The 24,487-nt window shown below is 36.7% G+C and overlaps 1 protein-coding gene across 2 annotated transcripts; it reads left to right on the top strand.

Annotated features, from left to right (window-relative positions):
* Positions 1 to 89: 89 nt before the first annotated feature.
* LOC114480445 (oxysterol-binding protein 1-like) lies at positions 90 to 21,840 on the top strand. Of its 2 annotated transcripts, XM_028474579.1 has the most exons (17): positions 90 to 409; positions 2,179 to 2,349; positions 2,439 to 2,647; positions 3,590 to 3,758; positions 4,685 to 4,796; positions 5,891 to 6,074; positions 6,254 to 6,374; positions 7,222 to 7,279; positions 7,389 to 7,553; positions 10,516 to 10,761; positions 10,975 to 11,095; positions 12,656 to 12,759; positions 15,763 to 15,858; positions 15,944 to 16,131; positions 18,297 to 18,532; positions 18,662 to 18,700; positions 20,343 to 21,840. In XM_028474579.1, the coding sequence occupies exons 2-17, from the start codon at positions 2,216 to 2,218 to the stop codon at positions 20,483 to 20,485; spliced, it is 2,325 nt and encodes a 774-aa protein (XP_028330380.1). In that variant the 5' UTR covers positions 90 to 409; positions 2,179 to 2,215; the 3' UTR covers positions 20,486 to 21,840. The 2 variants fall into 2 exon arrangements, with proteins under 2 accessions (XP_028330380.1, XP_028330381.1); XM_028474580.1 differs by lacking the exon at positions 18,662 to 18,700.
* Positions 21,841 to 24,487: the final 2,647 nt, after the last annotated feature.

The raw sequence follows: 24,487 nt of genomic DNA, 5'->3' as shown, positions 1-24,487 counted from the left end.
GTTGTGGGAGTAGTCTAAACATTGTTATCTTAATGAGGCTAAAAAAGGGAAATGGGTCGGTTTCGTTTGTTTCAATACGGAACACCTGACGTGTCGCACCGGGTGTAACCAACGAGCTAACGTTAGGCTAGTTAGTTAGCTAGCCTGCTAGCTGCAGATGACTATCAGCGCACAGAGCCACAGAATGAGCGACTCACGCGTTGAATTTTCCCCATAGAAACGAAATACTTTGGTGTCATTTTGTAACACTGCCACGGTATCGTAGACTCTTTGTTTATTTTTTGCAGCTGCTTGCTTTGCTCCGTGTTGGCCGGGTTAGCTGGTTAGCCTCCCGGGCTAAGCAGCGGATGGGTGTCAGTGACTTCAGCGGGTGTGTGGCTGCCTGATCCCGCTGTTTGGACACGTCAAGGTAAACATTCGCTTTCGGCGACTTAAGTTGTGGAGCAACAAAATGTTCGGCCTTGTATCTTTCAATACGTGTATTAGTATTAGCATTCTGTGGCTAACTGACAGTCTTTCCAAACGTGACAATTTTGGTTTCCTCAGTTTAGCGAGTTATGGCTTAAATTGAACACAGCGAACGTGGGCCTGTTTGCACAGAATTTCACTGTGAAACTTCAACGCTTGATTAAAATGCGACAGTTTCGTAAAACACGCTTGAATGAGTGGTTTCTTCAATAGGCATTGGTGGTATTTTTTCTAACAATACTTGGATTACATAACATGATAGAAATGGCCTTATAAGCATTGATAGCGTTTGTATTTTAGTGTTGTCTGTTAACCTTTGCTCTGCTATGACGTCAGCTGCCATTACAGATATTAATTATTATTATTTTTGTTATTTATATTGTAGAGGAAAAATGTCTGATACATTTTAGTAATACGTCATATTTACTTCCAACACCGCAATAAATGAATAAAAACTTTATTTCACATTTGAACTGATAATATACAGTATGTAGTGGATAGGGACTAACTTGACTGTGCACTTAATATTATTAACCCTATTGTTTTTTAATGTTTGTGCATCACAATTTTTTGTTTCAATTGTGATAAAATTCTCTGATTCTATTATAAATCTGGTTTGGGCCATTTGATTAAAAAAACTCAAGAGATTATTATTATTATTGTTATTATTATTTAAAATATATTTGTTTTTGTTTTTTTTGTCCCAGCTCGAAACAAACTGATGAAAAAAAAAATGTAATTAATACATTGTTAATTGAGATTGAAAAATACAACATACAACTTATAATATTAATTAAATAAGTTCAATACAGTCATAACAAAACAACACAGCCATTGTTTACATTTACTACCTTAATAAACTCAAAATGTGTCTTATTTTTTAAAGTTTATTTTAAATAGGCTGATTTGTTGATTTTTAATATTATATAACTAGGGCAGAGACGGGCAAGTTTTATCACAGCGGGGGCCACAAAACTGTGATTATCTGCTCCGAGGGCCACGTTATCAACAATTATGTCATCATAGAATAAAGACCAATCTGAGCCAAAATACAGGAAAGAACAAAAAAGGGTTTCAGTGTGTTTTTGGAGTTATTATTTTGTATTCATGTCGTTTTGTCAATATTTTTCTCTCATTTTCTGTGTTTTCTTTGTCGATTTTGTGTTTTTGGAGTTATTTGTGTGGTTATTACACTTATTTTGTGCATTTACTCCAGGGGCTGCACAAAATTAGACTGAGGGCCTGTTGCCCATGTCATTCATATATATATATGTATGTATATATATATATATATATATGTATGTATGTATATATATATATATATATATATGTATATATATATATATATGTATGTATATATATATATATATATATATATATATATTGTGACATATCCCCTTCTCACAAACCTAATTTTAGGTCACATAATATACATTTTTCCATTGAAATAACAGGTTTAAGCGGCTTTAAATTTGATGCCCCAATAAATGGATGTCACAAATAAATGTCGTTTGTGCTAAATATGAAAAAATATTCAACTTTATTCATGTAAAAGTCTTTTTTTTTAATATGTTGTTGCAAGCAACGTATCTTTTTTATGTTTTTTGTTGACCAATATATTACATTTTACAGCTAATATTGCCCAATAATTTCTCTATTATAATATGAAACTTATACTTTTGAAAAAAATAAATCCTTTTCACTTTAAAGCTTCCTCCAACTTCCGACTTGACTTTGTGTGGGTGTGATGTCTGAACCAAAGACCCCCACCACCCCAGCCGGGGACACGTACAAAGGCTGGGTGTTCAAGTGGACAAACTACATCAAGGGTTACCAGAGGCGGTGGTTTGTCCTGAGCAATGGGCTGCTGTCGTATTACAGGTACGCTGTCACACATTTTGTCCATTTGCTCCTAAATATGCTAAACTTATGTGGGAAAACGTCCTCTCATCATTTCCTGTGTTTTTCAGGACCCAGGCAGAGATGGGTCACACGTGTCGGGGCACCATCAACTTGGCCACGGCAACCATCACCGTTGATGACGCCTGCAACTTCGTCATCTCCAACGGCGGGGCGCAGACGTACCACCTGAAGGCCAGCTGTGAGGTGGAACGTCAGCGGTGGATCACGGCTCTGGAGCTGGCCAAGGCCAAGGCGGCCAACATGCAGGCTGAGTCAGGTAAAATTAAAAAACACTAATGTTTTTTTTCTTCTTTAGTGCTTTTCTGACATTTATACGTTGTTTGTATGTATTGTTGTGAATTGCAAAAAAAAAAAAAATCCAAAACACTTGGCGTGTTATATAAAACAAAATATTTATGTAATTACAATTTGTGTTTTTGGAGTTATTTGTGTGTATTTTACACAATTTCCATCTGTTTTTTTCAAGTCATTTTTGTTGATGTTTTAGTTTGTTTTTTTTTATATATTATTGTTGTCCTTGTATTTATTTATCTGTCAATTTGTTTGGCTTTTAAAACCATAGTAAATTCTATTGTTTTATTGTGGAAAAAAGGCTAAAACAAAGCAGAATATTATGACCACACATCCATTTTATGTTAATTAAAAACAGACATTGTTTGTTATAAAATAACACAGATAATGTTCAAAGATAAAATAAATGCTCTTCCAGAAGGCGCTTAAAACGACTTTTCACTGCAGACCAGCAAATGCAGCCTAGAAGAGATAAATATATGTTTATTTTACCCCAAAAGCAAGATTAGAATTAAAACAAAGATGTCTGCTCTAGGGGTTAATTTGTGGAATAATGTTGAGAAAGAACTAAAAATGTCACAATATATTTTAGAGAGTTATGTGAAGCTGTAGAAATATGTTGGTGTACTTTGTTAAATGTTGTATATGAAAGAAAGTACGTGTGTGTGTGTGCGTGTGCGTATATTTATTTATATATATTTGCATTATTTGGTAAAAGGCAACTCAAATGTACTTGTATTTTTTGTGAACTTGAAAGTTATAATTTATGTTGCATTTTTGCTTCTGCCTGTTTCAGTCTTGTTACATATTTCAAATTATGATTTATTTTTAAAGATTTTTGTTGTTGTTGTTAGACTGAAACAAACAAACAAGCTGAAACGTGAAATAACTTCTCGGTGTTTCTCAGACGACTCAGGCGACGACTTCTCCTCGTCGTCTCCACCGGCGGCTCACGGGCAAAGCGGGGCCGCTCAGAACTCTGAGGTGCAGTCGGCTCTGAGGACCCTGGGTAGTAAAGTGGAAGATCTCACCACGTGCAACGACCTGATCTCCAAGCACGGCTCAGCTCTGCAGAGGTCAGAGTTCAGCACTGTTTGGGCTCCGTTTGTGTTTGAGCAAATGTCTTTAACAGATGTTTTAGGTCCTACCTCTGAGAAAACACACATGGTAACGTGTATAAACAGAAGAAAGCATGGTTTTTATTAGAAGTGCCTCAAACCCAATTTATTTTATTTATTTTTATAACTGACAGCCTATAGCTCGAATGTTCCAATCTTATTTTATTGTAAAACATTAATAACTTGTGAAACAATAAAACTTGTTGTTTTAACTGAACATGAGGCAGTTATCGCAAATATAAATGAAAAGTTTAGAACATTGCTGTCCAAACTACTAAATTATAGCACCTCCTTTAGTCTTTTTACATTTTAAAAACAAACCAAACTCGTGCAACAGGTCACACTGCAGACCTGTTTTCAGCAATTTGCAAAAACAATAATAAGTGCACAGCAGTGTTTTGGTTTTACAAATAAAGGAAATTACAAGGTTTGGGGTCGACGATAAAATGATAATCTACAGGACAAATTAAAAAAATATTTTTTAGAACCAATAATGTGTCCCGTGTTTCAGGTTTCCTTGTCGTGCAAAAAGAACAAATGTCCAAATGCAGCAGCTTTGTGGATATTTAAATGTAAAAAATATGAATCTAAAAATAACAGCTCACAGGATAAAAAGCTGCTAAAAGTCAAACATTTTCAAAAGTCAACGGGTAATGGAAAAAATGAACATATCACAGACTTATTGTAGTCACACGTACAATTGTGGTAGTTTTTTTTTATTATTTATCACCCAGAATGAAGGAAACCAGTGTCCATTGATGGGTGTGTCTTTAGTTTTCAGTTAAAATGAGTTTGTGTCTAAAACAATATGAGCCGTATGAAGCAGTGAACGTCCAGGATCAGAGTTCATTGATCTGTTTGCACTGACTGATGCGTTTCCACAGGTCTTTAACAGAGCTCGACAGTTTACGTTTGACCGGAGAGGCAGGAGATAAGATCCGCCAAGTGACGGAGAGAGCCACACTGTTCCGCATCACGTCCAACGCAATGATTAACGTGAGTGGTTCCACCATCTCTACGTCCACACACACACACACACACACACACACACCAACCCCCTTAATCTGTCCTTTAGCTGTAAACTAGGGTTGACCATATGATTTACTATTTGTGTGTCACGAGACAATATCCATTGCAATACATCACAATATCAATAATTACAAATTGAAACGCCATTTCTGTCATTTTTTTTAAACTTGCTTGAACAAGTAAATGGTAGCTGTAATTCAAGTACCGATATCAATAACAAGTGGCATGTTTATCAAACTGTCAAATTACATTTTTTTAAAAAAGTTTAAGTTTAGCTTCTACAACAGATTCTGATTCTGTTAAGTTCTTAAACTCTTTTTTTATACATACATCTATGTAAGTGGCCAGTATGTTTTATGAAAATAAAATGCAATTCACGTTTAAGCTAAAATGCATTGAGGACTGAGGTAGTTTAACAAGGTCTGATGACATGTGTCAAACTCAAGGCCCGGGGGCCAAATCCGGCCCTTCAGAGCATTCAGTTTGGCCCGCAAGAGAAAGTGAGAATGACACAAAAAACTTGAATAATTGTTTAAATTACCAAATAATTCAGTTGTAAATTGTTGTTGGAAAAATTCTAAATATTTCTAAAATCCTGCAACTTTTCTCCGATACTTAAATGTCCTTTTGACCAATTATTATTTAATTTGGGGACATTTTGTGAAATAAATTGACACTTATTGCTAAGATATTGTTGATGTCTTCCAGACTTTGTCTGATTTCTAACTGGATGTGCAAACTTGGGCACATTAATGTGGAAATTGGTTCATTTTCTGCCAAAAACTTGATTTTGATACCTAGTGACCAGGCATTTATGTGCTATGCCTATGTTGGCGCAATTTATTTATTTATTTGTTAAAAACATGATTTAAAAAAACTGATTTTGAAATTTTTTGGATTGATACGATAAACACTCAGTGAAATATTGTGATATTTCACCGAATCAATTTTTTATTCTCACACCCTTACTGTGAACACAGTCATATAATCCTGACCATCCACTCCTTGGATCTTGACAGTTCTTGTTTCTGCCCACCACCACCACCACCCCCCCTCCCTAGGCATGCAGAGACTTCCTGGCCCTGGCTCAGGCTCACAGCAAACGCTGGCAGAAGGCCCTGCAGGCCGAGCGGGAGCAGAGGGTCCGACTGGAGGAGACTTTAGAGCAACTGGCCAAGCAGCACAACCACCTGGAGCGAGCGTTCAGAGGAGCCGCTCAGGCTAACGCTAGCGCCGACAGTAAGAGTGAGTTACAGCCCACTCAGTGTGGAATGTTCCACCCCTTGTTGATACTTGTTGATCACTGTCTCTGCTCCTCAGTGAACACAGACAGCTGTACGTCTACTTCTGTTTTATTAGAGGTTGAATCTTTCATTCTGGGGGGTCAGCTTGGATTTTCAAAATAAACTACTTGTTGTGCTCAGGCACTGCAGGACCAGGGAAAGGCGAGGCCAGCGACGAGGACGAGGACGACAACGAGTTTTTTGATGCGATGGAGGAAAATCCAGAGTTCATCACCGTCCCTGCAGATCCTCAGTTCCACAAGTCGGTTTTAATCTTATCACGACAATAAAAATAAAATGCTAGGGGTGTCTCAATGCAACTTTTTCACTTCTGATGATAGCGATATTGTAGCTTTGAGTATTGCCTGATACTGATATCTGTCCGATAGGATATTATTCTCTATTATTCAAGTTTTATTGCTTATTTTCTAATGTGGAATGTTAGGAAAAGGCTTGATTAAGTGATAGTCAGCAACACTTTAACTACAATTAAAAAGAATAGAAGACCCTGAAACCTTAGTTCAGTGATTCCCAAGCTTTTTTTTTTTGGATCGTGACCCCATTTTGATATCACAAATTTCTGGTGACCCCGAAATTAATTTTTCCAAAATACTTCTTTGATCATATTTGTTATATTATGTACACTAATCCTAGGTACTCTGTATTTGTTACAAAGTCACAATTTATTCAATGTAATTTTTTTAAAATTTCTTTTTCTTTATACTGCATTTTATTTAAACTAAAGTTATATTTTACAAAGTGAAAGTTTGGAATACAATTGTTTACGATTGTGTTTTGTTTTAATTTGAAAAAAACGTAAAAAAAAAAAACAATTCCAATCACTATTTACTTTTAACAATTACTAGACATTTCAGGCGACCCCCAGGTTGAGAAACACTACACTAGTTTAGCTTGAATATAATAATATTCTAATATTGAATAGATTAAACAAAACAAATAAATTATAAGACCCTAAAATATAACCAAAATAAACATTTCTATTATATTAGATTTTAGAGGCAATTTTAGATTGTGGCACCCATAGCAAATACATTGCTTGATTTCACTTACTATATGTTTTTTATTTATTTATTTTTTTTTTTTTACAGACGATCCAGCAGTAACGTCAGTGGTTTCAACAGTGAAATGTGTTCTGATGATCAGTCGGTGGGTTCACAGTGAAGAAGCTGGTTCACGACATGATTCCTTACATACAACATCCATCATTAATGTTGTAAGATTTGAATTAAATTCAACATTTGTTTGTACTTTTCAGCTGAACGAGGAGCCTCTAGCGATGTCCCAGGAGTCTCCGTCTCAGGAACTGGTTCCTCTGAAGAAAAGACGAACACGCATCCCAGACAAACCCAACTACTCCCTCAATCTGTGGAGCATCATGAAGAACTGCATCGGCAAAGAGCTCTCCAAGATCCCCATGCCCGTGAGTGTGTTCCGTTCAACCAGCCGTCATAAAAACACACATTGCAGAAAGTCACATGATCTCATGTCAGCGTGTGTTGAGACAAGAATAGAAACTGACGACTGTGTGTTAGTTTTAAACCTTAAGTATTTAATGCTATCAGAGCTTCTCGCTGTAGTCAGTTTTATTTGTACACTTTAATTATTTCTGATGAAGGGAAACTCAGAATGTGCAAACAAATCACTTTTAAACTCTCCTTTATTCACCTCTTCTCCTTTTATCTTATTTGTTTATTTTTTAACCTTTATTTATACAGGTATAGTCCCATTGAGACACGTATCAAACGCAAGGCCCGGGGGCCAAATCCGGCCCTTTAACCCAATTTGACCCACAGGAGGATGTAAAAATGACAAATAAACCACAAGTCATTGTCTGAATTACTTAGTAATTCATTTGTAGATATCTCAGTCTCTCCAAATACATAAATTAAATGGAACTCCACAGTTTCTGCCAGGGCTCACAGTTTTTTCATGGTTACGTCACATGATGTCATTCTTTTTTTTAATTTCAAATTATGGCATGAACTCTCACTTTTTCAAAATCCTACATTTTTCCTCAAATTCTTCCCCAAAATTTATTCAAAATAAAAACAAATTGGTCACAAAATGAAGGAAATGTAAAGATCCTACAGAAATTGATGTCTCTAACTCTTTGGTTGAATATTGTTTGTGCTTTACTTAATTTACATATTATTTATACGTTTCCTTGCCCATAATGTGTGGCCCTTTCGACCTCAAACTGGTCTCTCTTTGAGTTTGACATCTCTGCATTGAAACAACAAGGTCTCATTTTCATGAGGCACCTGTTCTGGAAAGTACATTAAGAATTTAAACATTTAAGAGTTATAGGTGTTTTAAGGGGAGCTAAAATTCAAAGTTAGTTCTCAGCAGATACAGATAAAAACACGAAAAAGAAGAATAGTTCGACTGTGAATTTTTAAAGGTTTTTAACTGTTGCTTAAAAAGCCCAAATAGAACAAAACGTGGTAAATTTAGATCGATTTGTTGGTTGTTTCAAGTAAAAAGCGCAGAGTAAAAGAATGCTAACGTTAACTTGCTTTTGCAGCATTATTCAAACACTTTAAGACAGTGTTTTTCAACCTTGGGGTCGCCTGGAATTAAAATGGGGACACCTGAAATGTTTAGTAATTTATAAAAAGAAATATACTGATGAAATCACATATTTTTTAGCTATTATTATCATTGTTTAATTAGTATTTTTTTTAACTACACACAATCTCAAACAATGGTATTCTATACTTGCAGTAAAATAATATCTGAGCTGGCGCATCTTAACATTTTGTGCACGAATAAAAAAAAAAAATGATGTATGACAAACATGATAAAAAAAAAAAAAAGTTTTGTCTCTGGGGTCTCCAGAAATGTGTGATATAAAAATGGGGTCACGACATGAAAAAGGTGAACCACTGCAATAAGAGCTGGACGCTTAAAAAAAAAAAAAACACTTTTGCAGGGATTAAAATAAGCTAAACTCGGATAAGGGTGTGCGATCTGACGATATTAGATCGTGAAGAATTAAAACATGACGATGATCTGCCGAATCACGTAGAACCATCTGTAGTGCACACGTTATCCCTCACGGTGCCGTGTCTGTGTGCCCACACACAGCACATCCATGGTTTTTTTTTTTTTTTTTTTTTTTTTTTAACTTGCCTAATCAATCAATTTGCTGAGTCAGGCTCATATCAGCATTACATACACAAGAATTATTTAGTAAACGCTCAAAGCACAGAAGTTCGCTCCGCCACAAAATGTTGATATTGTGCTGCAAGTGATTAATAAAAGCGTCTTCTGTGGCATTTTTCTCCCCTGGCTTTGACCTATCATTGTTTTTCTTGTAAAACTATATAGAGGAAAAATATAGAAATATGAATATTGGTTCATATCGCCCAGGCCTAATGTAACCAAAGCAGTAAAGTTTTATCTTGTAAATCATATGATTGTCCAAACTGTGGGAAATGAGAGGTTCATAAGAGTGCTTAAAGTGGGATTTTATTAACATGAGTGTGTTACCTAATAATGGAACTCAATAGACTGATGTGCTGCCTAGTTATGTAGCAAGTGTTTTTAATGCTAATGCTACACCACTTTAAACAAAGTAAAAACACTGTGTGACAAAAAGCGCTTGAGGTTTTGCATGGCAGCCTTTTTGTTCGACGGTAACTGTACTTGAAACCAGTTTGACAAATTGCCTACATATAGGGTGACCATGGCTCAGGTGGTAGTGGGTCGTCTTCTGATCGAGAGGTTGGGGGTTCGATCCCAGTACCTGACTATGTGTCGAAGTGTCCTTGGGCAAGACACTGAACCCTAAGTTGCTCCCAATGGTCGACTAGCGCCTTGCATGGCAGTCCTGTCCCACTGGTGTGTGAATGTGAGAGTAATTGGGTGAATGAGCTGTTATGTAAAGAGCTTTGAGACTGCTTCAGTGTGGGGATAAAGCGCTATATAAAATCAAGTCCATTTACCATACATTTAAATGTTTTTTTTTTTTTTTCAAAAGTTCCCTGACTTAAATGATCGTTTATCCCATTTAGGATGATTATTTTAAGTAGGTGAACTGGTTTACTGGTAAATAACTTGAAAATAGTCTAAATGATCTGAATGAAAAAATTGCGCTAAAATTGAGGTTGTGATTATTTATTTTTTTCCATATCACTCACCCCTAGTCTAGGATCTTTCCCAGACACTGAATACTTTCTCTTGGATATTTCTTGCAACTATATATAAAAAAAAAAAAAAAATTAATAATTAATTTCTGTATGTTCAGACTTTGGCAACATTTTACCGTAACTTCTCTCACTCCCGTTACATATTAAAGTAATACTTTTCAAATAGGTTTGTTGTTTTGATTATTAGACCCCTGCAGATTTCCCGTGTCATGGTTGCTTTCTGCTCCCCAGGTGAACTTCAACGAGCCCATCTCGATGCTGCAGCGGCTGTCCGAGGACCTGGAATACCACGAGTTGCTGGACAAGGCCGCCAAATGCCACAGTTCTCTGGAGCAGATGTGTTATGTGGCCGCCTTCTCCGTGTCGTCGTACTCCACCACCGTCCACCGCACAGGGAAGCCCTTCAACCCCCTACTGGGGGAGACGTACGAGCTGGACCGCAGGAGAGAAAGCGGCTACCGGTCGCTCTGTGAACAGGTGAGGGGGAGGGGTAATAGCTCCCTACCAGGAAGTGACGGGGAAAAAAAATAACACACGACAAGGAAGGAACTTGTTTAGATTGGCTGAGTTTATGGAGGAAGTTAAACTCACTTTATTCACTGCTAATCATTGCTAAGGTTCAGACAGGCTTAAAAAACCAAATATTTGATGTGTGTGTGTGACATGGTTGAACTCTCCGACCTCTCCCAGGTGAGTCACCACCCTCCTGCCGCAGCGCACCACGTTATCTCCGACCGAGGATGGACCCTGAGGCAGGAAATCACTGTTGCAAGCAAGTTCAGGGGAAAATACCTCTCAATCATGCCTTTAGGTAAGAGACGCTTCATATCCATCACATACTGTCTGTCTTCCTCACTTCTGTGTTATGATGACACTAATAATAAATGCTGAGCACGAGCTCTAAACAGTTTAAAAGACAAACGAAAGCATGGGTAGTGGAAATGCTCGGTAAAGGACAAATCACATTTATTTACGGAAAAATAATAAGGAACCTGCAAATTTAAGTCTATACTTAAAGAGTTCCTGTAGTGGAAATGTGTATAACAAAAATGTGTTTAATGCATTACCAATAAAGAAAATATGTGCAACTTTTTATAGAAAAAAAAATTTAAAACAATTTTATAACTTTGGGTATAAACTATGGAGAGCCGCCATTTTGGACAGGATATGATGCACTTTCATTGATTCCTGTTAGCTGTTGCTAGGCAACAGTGTTCCAAATGTAAAGCCCCAAGCGGTTGCTATAACAACAAACGGATCCTCCCGTCAATGAACGGATATCCTTTCACGTAGTTTTCATCTCAGTTGCTATCCTTATTTGTGCACTTCCAACACCTAACTACTCAGCCATGGCTCGTTTCTGTTGGTAACGACAGCGCTGTCCGTTAGGATAATTCTTTATGCTGACTCGGCGCAGGGCAGCATACAAAAAGCAGGTAGTTAGTGAGAAAGATGACCTTTAATCCACTACTAACATATAACCTGAATGCTAAACTCTATCACTGAGGGAGAGATGGCATACGACTGCTTTGTGCCGACAGACAACAGAAAGACTACACTTCCCACAATGTAAACAGACCTGTTACGCCTCTACCTCCCACAATGCACTATTTATTTAAAGCAACAAGCCGGGCCAATCAACGAACGTGCGTCATATCCTGACCAAAATGGCGGCTCTCCATAGTTTCTGCCCCAAGGTATAAAATCGTTCTAGAAAGTCCTTTAATGTGTTTTTTTTTTTTTTTTTTTATAAAAAAGTGCACATAGTTTGTTTATTTATTGATAATACATTAAACACATTTTTTGTTGTATATGTTTCCACTACAGGTACGCTTTAATTATGTTACCTCATACTGACACATATATTATAGATGCATGAATGAACTTTGATTTTGTATCTACTGTATGTATGAATGTATTGACATTTCTTCCATAGTTGAAACCATTGTGTAATAATTGTGATATATTTAATAATGACTGAAGGAAATCCAAACAGGAGTTGTGCTTGATTACTGTGTTGACAGAGGTGGCCACCCATCAGTGCTGAGTATCAATATTTCCATCAAGTCGTTTGTAGTGATTACTGTAGATGTGTTTTTAAGCTCCATTCATGTGCTAGAAATTGTCATTGAGAGACCACTGAGAGATAATCTTCTTTTTGTCTGTGTCTGTGTGTGTGTGTGTGTGTGTGTGTGTGTGTGTGTGTGTGTGTGTGTGTGTGTGTGTGTGTGTGTGTGTGTGTGTGTGTGTGTGTGTGTGTGTGTGTGTGTGTGTGTGTGTGTGTGTGTGTGTGTGTGTGTGTGTGTGTGTGTGTGTGTGTGTGTGTGTGTGTGTGTGTGTGTGTGTGTGTGTGTGTGTTCATCTTTCCCAGGCACAATTCACGCAATCTTTGGGAAAAATAACCATCACTACACCTGGAAGAAAGTGACCACCACTGTGCACAACATCATTGTAGGAAAACTCTGGATCGACCAGGTGAGACCTGAGGATTAGCTTTGAAACGTATTTGGAAGCACATGTTTTGGTTTTGCGTGTCATTATTCAGCACAGTATTTGTCGAGGCGATTAAATAACCAACCTTGCAGTCATCCACCCAGTACAAAAGTGCAAGAATGTGGTTGAACTGGTTTCGCCGTGACACTGGACGGGCTGCATTTTCATACCAGACTCAGAATGGTACTCGTGATCCACCCTTTTGTAGTTCCCATGCTGCATAAAAAGGGGAGTGTTGTTATAAGTACTCGTGGATTTGTTTATCTTAACATCGAAAGTTCACCTATGTGCAGCATGAAGGGCTAAGATAACACACATGATTACACAGTTTCACTCTGGGCTTTTTAACAGTGTTTTTATACAAAGTGTTTACAAACATGTGTAACTAAATATATATAATTTACTCATTTATTTTTTAGAAATCTGCACTTATCATGCAAACATTTTGAAGGATGATTGTTGATTTTATTTTTCATTTCATTTCAGTGTTTTTTTTTTTTTTTTAATGTTTTTTACTTTTAGTGTCGTTTTATTCGGTCAAAAATAAAACGTTTAAATGTACGAAAGAGGATTAGGGCCACCGATGAACCCCATTCAAAAAAAAAAAAAAAAACAGATCCAGTAATGGAGGAAAAGACATTTTATTTGTTTATTTATTTTAAATCAAGAGGTTATCTTTTTTTTTTCTTCCTTTCTTTTAGTCTTAATTCTTTTTTGTGTGTTGCTTGCAGGCGTCCCGAAATAGTAACAAATAAAGTTATAAAAAGAAATTAAAAACACAACTGGAAAAAGATAAAAAAAAAAAGACAAGATTAGAACAAAAAATAGTAAAAAAAATTTTTGACTATATTTTACACTTTTTAAAAAAGTGTTCTACAATTGTGATTTACTTATTTATTTTTTCCGCTATTGGATCTGTTTATTGTTTTGTTTTATTAGTTTTTTTTTCAGTGGCCTGAAACCTTTTCCGTAAGAATGTATGCATATGCACACAAACACAAAATAACTAAAACAAAAGTCAAATTACATAACATTAAGATCATTATAATCAATAAAGCACATAATTAATTGTCTCTGGTCTTTGAATTGTCTCTGGTCTTTGAAGAGAGCAGACGTGTTTTTACTCGCTCCGACAACACGACCTTGGGAGATAAACAGCCTGAGAAAAGCCCAAGACGAAAAGAAAAATGGTTAAAAAAGGCACTACAGAACCTATTCCGGGTTTTGAAGAGGTCAAGGAGATGATACGAAATCTCAAAGACGATCTATCTCTGAAGTTCACTACTGAGATAAAGTCGTTGGAAAAGACGCTGGAAAAAGCACTGGAAAGCCTTCAAAGTGAAGTAAAGGTACTGGAACAAAAGAATATAGTGAATGCTGATAAAACTGCTGAACGCAAGGGTTGAAGAGCTGGAACAAAAGGAAAGAGAGAAAGATGTCATCATTACAGGCTTAAAGATAAAACCCAGGAGTTACGCGAGTGCATTGAGACGGACAACGGAACAAAGTGACGAAGACACAATATCGATTGAACAAGAGGTCATTGATTACTTGGAACCGAAGGACATTGTCTTGAACCCTAACAACTTTAACTCCTGCCAACTCCTGCCGAAGCGTAATGATACCAGAGCTGTAAAAATCACCTTCACGAATGTGAAATTTAAAGGAGAACTAATGAAGCAAGGCAAGAAACTGAAGGAATCAAAGGTGTTTATGAATGAAAACTTGACGAAAAAAAGGAAAATAGTACTGTATTTTCTAGTTTTATTCCCAAAAAAAAATTTGTCTACAGTCCCATTTTGTAAAATAAATCGTGAGAGAATCGTATCGTGAACCCAGTATCGTGAATCGAATCATATCGGGAGTTGTGTGAATCGTTACATCCCTACTGATGGTAATCATGGATATGGACCCAGATCAATACACACACTGGAAAGAAGACTCAGACTGTGTTTATTTCACAGACACTGAATTCAATGTGGAAAGCAAGAGTAAAAAAGGTCTGTCACCTATTCATTTCAATTGTCGTAGAACACATTAAGGATTACATTTCTACCTTGCTTATGAACTAAGACATAGTAATGTGTTTCTACAAGAAAGAGTTAAATCTAACACTGGAAAATACAACACTGCTAATAGAACTAACAGCTGGAATAACCTTGATGTAGAGACAAAATAAGCTGCAAACTTGTGTATCCAAAAGAGACATTCCCGAGTGGTGACGTCATGGATTTGAAGGGAAAAACCTTTGGAACAACTTCGAAAGAACATGAACTTTTCTTGAACTGGAAGAACGCAAACAACGTCTGGCAGGGAACAAGGCCGACACGAACAACGATAGAAAGGAGGAGGAATAAAAAAAACAACACTGACTACAGATGAATAAATCCTACACAAAAAAGGACTGTTCAGAACAACCTAAGAATGTTTGACCAGCGCGACAAGCTTTGATGTAAATTTTCGGTGTACAAAACGCGACGGGACCGAGATAAGCAAACTGCTTCTCTCGTCTCCCTTTTTCGGCATGTACAAAAAAAAAAAAAAAAAAAATGTAAAAAAAAGTCAATGTAACCATGTCGGAAATAAACTGAATAAATAAAAAATTTAATAAGTCACCGTCATGCATTTAATTACTTTAATCACAAAAGATCTTTACATAGAGCACAAGCATTTATTTCATTGATCAAAATATAAATTGTATAATAAAATAATTACTTAAATACTTCATTATATTAGTTTTAACCTATTTACATTAATTCAATGCGGTCAACACAACAATTTATTACATAGACTGTACTGGATTATCTCTTTCAGCGATGTATAATTGAAATATATTTAAAAACCTTTTTTTAATTATTTGTTGAATTAGAAAAATGTTACCCAAATTTTAAAAATCTGCAAATAGTTTTTGTGGCAACTAACAAACTCATACTGTAGTTTAGTGTGAAAATGAATGTGTTCCTGTTGGTCCTGTTTCCTGCTCAGTCTGGAGAGATCGACATAGTGAACCACACCACAGGAGACCGCTGCCACCTAAAGTTTGCTCCCTACAGCTACTTCTCCAGAGACGTGGCCCGAAAGGTGAGACAGGAAGTTTCACTTCAAGTTATTTTCCTTCACATTTTCCCTGCCTCAATCCCCCACGTGTGTGTGTATGGTTGCTAAGGTGACGGGCGTGGTGATGGACAAAGACGGTAAGGCCCACTACGTGCTGTCGGGCACTTGGGATGAGAAGATGGAACTCTCCAGAGTGATGCAGAGCAGCCGAGGAGGAGAGAACGGCACCGAGGGCAAACAGAAAACCGTCTATCAGACCCTCAAAGCCCGAGAAGTGTGGAGGAGAAACCCTTTACCGTACGCGTCATCATCTTCATCATCTTATGCAAATGATAATAGTTCTAACTAGAGCACTCAGAGAGCGCAGACCTCCGCCAAGTACAGCATGAGTACCGGGCAGCACATACACACAATGCACTTCCCTACCACTACTACATTTCCCATAAGCCACCGTGCTTAAAGGAGCTATTTTCCTATTTATTTATTTTTTGGTATTTTTCAACATTTCCTGAAAATTTCATCAAATCCGTTCAAAACCTTTACACGGACAGACAGATAAACGCAGGGTAAAACATAAACTTCCGCTCTGCGCTTCATGCTTGGCGGAGGTTACTTGTGCTGTGCGATATGGAGAAACATTTTATATCACGATACAGGTAGATTTATATCCTGATAACTACATATATCCCAGTATAAAGTACCAAAATAAATGGTACGTCTCCTTTAGGAATCTTCTCAATGACTGAATAATCGCTACATATGCTAATAATGGCCACTGATATCGTCTTAAACAGTACTTGTAGTGAATTTTTACTTTCGAGTTCCATCAAAGAGCATATATGATAGTAGTGGTTTGTTAGGTTATATTCTTTAAAAGTCCTTCGAGAGCAGCATGAGATAAATTAGCACTTCCATTTTTGAGACACGTTTGCTTGGAAGAGTCATGACACAGTTTGTAACCAGACTAATTGATGATTCCGGTCGCTCCGGGAGACCCAAGCTGGCCGAAAAAAGCTGTGTTTTACCTCGACATAGCCATAATATCCATTTTCTGCATCTTTGTTGCACTAAATACTTAACGCTTATGTCTGAGCACGACCCTGCTGGTGTTAAATGAGGCTGGGATCTGACGCAGCCCATCCATTAACGATAGAGGGTTAAATCGTACGGTAGACGTTTTTATATCGCACTACGATATATATATCGTTATAATGCACAGCATTAATTAAAACATTCTGTCATCTAAGTTTCATGTGTCATCCAGAAACTAAAGGACTTTCTCACATGTTACATTCACATAAATATTGGCACAACTCCAGGTTAATTTGACTCCAATAGAAACCTGTGTATCCGCACACAGCTTAAGTAGTTTCAGGAAGTCTTTGTGTCTGAAGCTCATATTATTGATTCAGAGAATAAGGAGAATGAAGAGAATTATCTGCCAGTTTTTAACCCTCCTATTAACCTTGGGGTCAATTTGACACAATAAAATCTTTATTATTAAAAAAAGTTATAGTTCACTTCTTTAGCTTCGTATTTCATGACTTTTCCTAATATGATAGGTACAGTTGATTAAGCATAAATTTATAATGATACACATTGAATAGTGTGAATTTGGGGTCAACAAAATCCTGTTTGCATTTCAATTTTATTCTCATGAAATTACGACTTTAATCTTGAAATATTGACATCTCATAAAATCACCATTTTATTAAGATTTAACTTTTATTCTCATTAACTTACAACTTTATTTTTATGAAATAATAGGGCTTTAATCACGTAGTGTCCAGATTTTTTATTTAAATTTTTTTAATGTGGCCCTAATACGCCATCGCACATTTCCCATTTTGAGATTTTATGCCCAACTCATTAATTTTTTTATATTATAAAAAGAAATGTTTTATATATATATATATTTAAACAACAATTATATATAGGCCTTTTGTTATGAGGGTGACAACAATTTTTTCTTTTAAGAAATGTGAAGATGAAATGTAAATCGAATATTAACAAAAAATCTTGCTTTTTCATTATAAACCCATGCACTGTGCATTTTTTAATTATTTAGTATAACTTCTTTTTTATTTCTTAGTTTTACATTATTATATCACCCAACAGACAAAATCACAAAAAATAAACTGCACCTCTCCATAAAATCAAGTTAAAATACCCCAATCTTTTTACATGAAAACAAAAAGTCATTTTTTTAACATATCAGCAAACATTTGCAAACAATCGGATTGCATTTAAACATAAATCATAAAAAGTAATAATAAATATTTTAAAGTAATTGGTCAAAGAACAGGAGTCACCATGCAGATTGAGAGATGAGACATAATGCAAAAGTGAAGTGAAACTTGAATGATAATGGCATCAATATATATATTATAACTTATTGTATTTTTTTTTATAGTTCCCTGTTCGGGTATCTTTTATTTTGACTTCTTCGTCCCCGCCCACAGTGACGGAGCAGAAACCATGTACTTCTTCACGGCCCTGGCTCTCACCCTGAATGAGTCTGAGGACGGAGTCGCCCCCACCGACAGCCGACGCAGGCCCGACCAGCGTCTGATGGAGGACGGCCGCTGGGAGGAAGCCAACACTGAGAAACAGCGTCTGGAGGAGAAACAACGCAGCGTGCGCCGTGAGAGGGAGAGAGAAGCAGCTAGCCAGCGCACTTCCAGCCAGTCTGAAGACGGTAAGACACCTAGCACCGATCCCTCCTGTTTTCCACTCTTTGGCTGCTTCCGTGGAGCAAATCTTTGAATGATGGGGTAAAAAAAACAAAAAAACAATCTCTGTGATTCCCCCCTTTTCTTTCCTAAAGCTGTCGATGAGGACTGTCTAACTGACCCTTCTCTGAAAAGCAAGTATCCCACAGTTAATCCCTCTTTCTCTCACTGCTCCCGTGTTTTTATTCAATCCATCCATCACTCTTTACTTTTAGGCCATGGGCTACGATAGCTATCCGTGCACACCCCCCACAAACCTCTGACACAATATTTTTTAATGTTTTAGGGCAGACATAGGCAACTGGCGGCCCGGGGGCCACATGCTGCCCTCTGTCTCATTTCATGCGGCCCCCAAAGTAAATGTGCAAAATGACAGAAAAATTTGCAAGAATACCATTAAAAATACAAAGAATTACAACATTGCAGGAAAGTCTATCTATAAAAGGAAGGAAGTTCTGCGTGCGTGTGTGTTTGTGGATGCATCTGATATTTTGGGCTTATTTGGTGTTGCAAAACGTTTATTTAACTTGGATTAGCCCGTACAGTTTCACCAGAAACTGTGTTTAAACACAGTTTCTGGTGATTTATAGTAATTAGGAACAAACCTGAGATACAGATTTCACAGAAATAGAAAATAAAGAATTAATTATTATATTTGGCAGCATCAAATGTGTACAAGGGGTATTATCATTAGTGTTGTCATTAATTCATCTCTTTTTTTAGTCGCTCCTATGAATTGCTGAGAAACGCCGTCAACTTGATGTATTTTCATTTAAATTAAATTTTTGTGGCAAATCAAAACATTGATATAAAACAAAGTGGCTTTATAAAGTCATTTATTTGTTTTTTAACAGACTTGAACAGATGCAGGCGTAGCCATTTACATTCCTCTGTGTTTGAGACTAGTCCCTAGGGCTACGTGTCAAATAATAGAAAATACAAGTGAAACAAAACGTCCTATGTAGTGCTATAAGTTAGCACATCATAAACAGTTGGATCACTTTTCTGACATCGAACTTGTTGCTTTTTCTCTCCTTCAGTGAAAAATATTTATCCAGTGAGTTTGTTCATTTGTCAGTCACGGCTTGCAGCATGTAGCAGTTAGCATTGTCCGAGTGTCTGCGCTAGCCGCTACATTCAGGTGGTAGCAAAAGCTGCAAAGCTCCGGTGATAAGGCAAACTCTTTCTTACCCAGTTTGGAAACAACTAGGCTTGTGTTTTCAATCTGGTGTTTTTAGAAGTCAAAATTAACGCAAACGAAGCTGAGTAGCTCGGCAGTCTCCTGTCTTGTACTGCAGACTGTGCATCAGTATTATGGCTGTACCAGGAACTCTTAATATGAGAAAGGTTCCGCAGTGTTTGGAGTGTTAAAAAAAAGTGGTTAACGGCATTCTTAATTTTTCTTGTAAATAAGTAATCGCAATTAACGCGTTAAAGTGACAGACCTAATTATCATAAATTAACATTGGAACGAGCAGAAGCCCAGCTTTATTTTGGTCTTATATTTGTGTGTTTTATTGGTACACAGATGCCACATATGTACCACATAAGTGTTAAACGTGAAAATGAATTGGGAAACATATTGATTCCAAATATATTTCAAGGGTAACACTAAACTTTATGTCAAAACAACAAGTTCATCCCAACTCAGAACACCCTAAAACCTCAGAAAAATATGATGTCAGAGGTTTGTGGGGGGGTGCACGGATAGCTATCGTAGCCCATGGCATATTTTATGCACGACCTTCATGAGGGATTCCTTCTCTTCTCTTGTAGGTGCGCATCACGACAGCCACCAGGCCATATGGTTCGAGCGATGCGAGGACCGGATCACGGGCGAGCACATTCACATCTACAAGGGAGGCTACTGGGAAGCCAAGGACCGAGGCAGCTGGGAGGGCTGCCCTGACATTTTCTGACATCAGCGGTAATTAAACTTGCAAAAGGAAACCCCAGAGCCTCTCCTTTACTGGAAAACTCGCACAAGAGAAACATAGATAAAATAAAAAGCTGCTTTCCCTCCAGCGGCTCTCTGTTCTAAGAGATCTACAGGACTGTCACTGCTGTCCCATCGCTAACGGAAAGCAGGATTTTCTCTTCTTCTCCTCCTCAATCCATCTGATTTCCTGTCCTAAGTCCTGGCATCCACTCACTTTGTTGCTGATTCGGGGCTGATTGTGGGGGGGAAAATGTTGAAAGTGCTTCCATATTTGTTGTTTTGTGGCTTTCCCCCGTCCATGTTTTTTTTTTTTTTGTTGTCTGATGGGAGCAGATGAGATTATTGTTATTATTGTAGTGTTTCCAATGTCATCCTCATCCTCTTTTGAGGATTAACTTTAAAACTTAAAATGGGGTAAATCCATGGTTAATATATACATTTATATATATATATAATAATCATAACGAAATAAATACATTTCTTTACGATTTTAACAGGTGGCCTTTAATATGTTAGCAAAGAATAATTTTTAATTTAGTGTCTTAAAGTCATGAAGTGAAGGTTTTTTGTGTGCGTGTGGTCATGTGTGTGTTTGTGTTTGTGTGTGTGTGTGTGTGTGCGCGCGCTTATCTGATCTTCCATCACCATAAAAGACACCCTGCTGTGCCGTGCAGTGTGTAACTGAAAAAGGGATGAGAAACTTGAACATTTTGGAGAAGACCATCGACAGCATTTCTTTTCCTGCATCACGTTGTTTTAACTTTTTTTTTGTTTCTTTTGGGTCACAAATCTGAAACACCTGCTTTATTTTACGTTAAACGGATAAAGAAGAGAGAAACTTGCATCTGTGACTAAAAAACAAAACTAAAGGTGATCTTATACTGTACTGGGATGTGAAGATATGCATTTCAACAACGAATGAAACACGCGTTTGTGTGACAAAAAAATAACAAAGCACTTGACGGTTGTTTTTAAAAATGCGGTGACACAAACGTAGCATTCAGGAATGTGTTGACGACTTCACACACATATGCAAGAAGAAGTACACTTAAAACCATGGGCTGCAGTGCGTAAGTGTGTGTGTGTGGTCATTTAAAAAAAAAATGTAAGTGTACTTAAAAATGAAGAATAAAGAAAACAAAGAATTTAAAATCATTGCAAATAATTTTGATTTTATAAATGTATAGAAATTCATATTAAAGTATTGATAACTGTAAGGTAGTTTCTTTCCTTGTACTTTTTGGGTTCCTCTGCTAATGTTTCAGGAGAACAACATTTTGAGGGGGGATATAAAAAAAAAAAGGGAGTTTACCTACTTGACTCGGAGGGAAGCTGTGACATTGTTCAGTATTTTGTATTAATTCACAAAAGAAATCGGGAATAAATGCTGTGATTTCGAAAAACATGGCTGTATTGTCATTGAATTGTGGCTTAGTAAATATTTCTATTTCATTTATTTGTTAGTTTGATGGCTCTCAATTGCTAGAAAAAGTTTTTTTTTTTTTTGTTGTCATATAAATGTGCACATATTTTGTGTACAAGACTCGTGCAAGTACCCTTTAAGTTTATTTCTACTACAAAGGTCTGAAATATTGATTAATGAAGGACCAACTCTGCCATAATAATAAATAAATACCTATAGATATATGCCATAAATAAATAAATAGCATTTAAGGAATATAATTAGGTATTGAGTGATTTAATCATGTATTTATTAATGGCATAGGTATTTGTTTATTGTTGTGGCAGAGTTGGTCCTTCATTAAGATTATGTTGGGATCCTTAACATTCCTCTTTAAGAAGTCCATAAATCCAAACAAAATTGGGAACCTGTGCCTTAAATGGTATTCCAGTCACATATAATAATAAATAACTATTTGTGAATCACTTTTCAATACAAATAAAGTGCTTTACAGCATAAAATGTTAGCACACATTGAAAATACATACGAATTAAAACAGTCTATTAACTTATTTTTTTATTTATTTTTTTTAATCTTGTCTGCACATGCTGTCAAAGGTCAACACCACAGGAAGTGCAATCATTATGAGACAGCAATGCATATTTTGTTATTGCAATAAAATACATTGATTTATTTTATTGCTTAATTGTGACCATCACCAGCCCTCCCTAAGGAAGGGTAAGAAATCTTTTATTATAGGGAGGATATAAAAAGGGAGAGCAGTGTTACACCTAAGGGGAGGGGGAGGGGAAAGGGAGCAGGGAGGAGAGATTCAAGACAGTCTATTAACTTAAACATTACATAAAGGCCTTGTTGCCTTTTGTTGTCAGCCTGAACCTTGGAACAGCGAGCAGGGCCTTAACAGTGGATCTCAGACTGCGATCTTGTTTGTGTGAAGATAAAATGTCTGAATTATAGGCTGGAGCTAGTCCATGTTTGGCCTTAAAAACAGGTCAAAATCTGGTCAAAAATGATGCCAAGGTTTCTGACTGAGGGTTTTGCCAGAAGTGTTAAATCACCGAGGCTTTCCAAAATATTTTTTCTTTTTGTAGATGTACCTGTAACAATGACATCAGCTTTTGACTGATTGAGTTGGAGAAAATTGTCTGACATCCAGTATTTTATTTGTGATACAGTTGTGGAGGGCTGCTCTATTAGACTGATCACCGGGCTTAATTGGGATGTATAACTGTGTGTCGTCTGCATAACAGTGATATTGGATGTTGTATTTACAATTGATGTCACCTAGAGGGAGCATGTAAATGGAAAAAAGAATAGGGCCCAAGATCGACCCCTGGGGAACACCATAGAAGACTTTAGTGGGGGAAGAAACAGAGCCAGCAATAGATATTGAAGAGTATCTGTTTGAAAGATAAGACCTGAACCAATGCAGGGTCACATCATTCTCTAACCTGTTAATAAAAATATCAAATGCAGCACCAAGGTCCAAAAGAACTAAAGTGGAACATTCACCCAACAGAAGATCATTGCAAACTTTAAAGAGACGTGTTTAAAAAAAAAAAAAAAAAAAAACGTGAATGTTACGGAATAAAGAGAGACTTTTATGTTTTAAAGTCGTATTTTTATAAATCGTTCCTGAAACTAATTTCTGGTGTAACGGGGCTCTTTCCTAGAATCTTTTATTTATATTTCTCCAGCAAACCTTATTCTAATCGACCACATTTCTCACCTAATAACTGATTGTTTTGAATCTACATTTTCATCCATGCAACAAAATTAACAAAATTTTGCCTAAAATTAAAATTGATCTCAAGATTTTATGCGGTAGAAATTAATAATTTCAACATTATTGTGCCATAGTTTACACTTCTACGTATAAATGAAATACTAAATGTGTAGAAAACCGACAGTATCCGAGCAATAAGTGATAGATATCAGTCCCAACAGGACATTCACTTGAAATTTCCTAAATATTGTGACCAATTAGCGACGGAGTCGTTGAGTCATGGAAGCCTCTGTCCTGTATCTGTTGACCTTCTGATATATTTCACCACTTTCATCAATTGTCTAAATTTGAGAAATCTTTTAGTGTTCGTGGTGTTGTTTGACCAAGAAAGGACTAATTCATCATATCTTAAACGTGCCTCTCAAAACTGTAATCCTCAGTGTTCTTTTTTTTAAAAATATTTGCTCATTTTTCTTAACGTTTAACTTAGATTTATGGCTGAAAACGCCAGTGCCGCTGCACCATTTTTCCACTCCAGGGTGATAATAGTCAAATAAACTTGTCATTTAATAAAACATCCTGAGCTGTAAAGTTTCCATCAAGCACAGCCTTTCTGTCCATATTAGTTTATCTAAGACCTGAGTATATTACTTAATCATATTTATCAAACCACTAACCTCTGCGGTTCATTGTGTGGTTCTATAAACAGTTTTCCTCTGTAATAGAACACTACAAACGTGGAACATGTTTTGCCAGTGTGTGAGTAAGGTGGTCATTGTAGGAATTTTTAGCTATTCTGTGCCATAATCTTCCATTTGTACTGTATTTGTCCT

The sequence above is a fragment of the Gouania willdenowi genome, chromosome 18, assembly GCF_900634775.1.
Source record: "Gouania willdenowi chromosome 18, fGouWil2.1, whole genome shotgun sequence".
NCBI classification, from domain to species: domain Eukaryota; kingdom Metazoa; phylum Chordata; class Actinopteri; order Blenniiformes; family Gobiesocidae; genus Gouania; species Gouania willdenowi.
The sequence above is the reverse complement of the archived record's forward strand: the minus strand, read 5'-3'. Positions and strand labels throughout refer to the sequence as shown.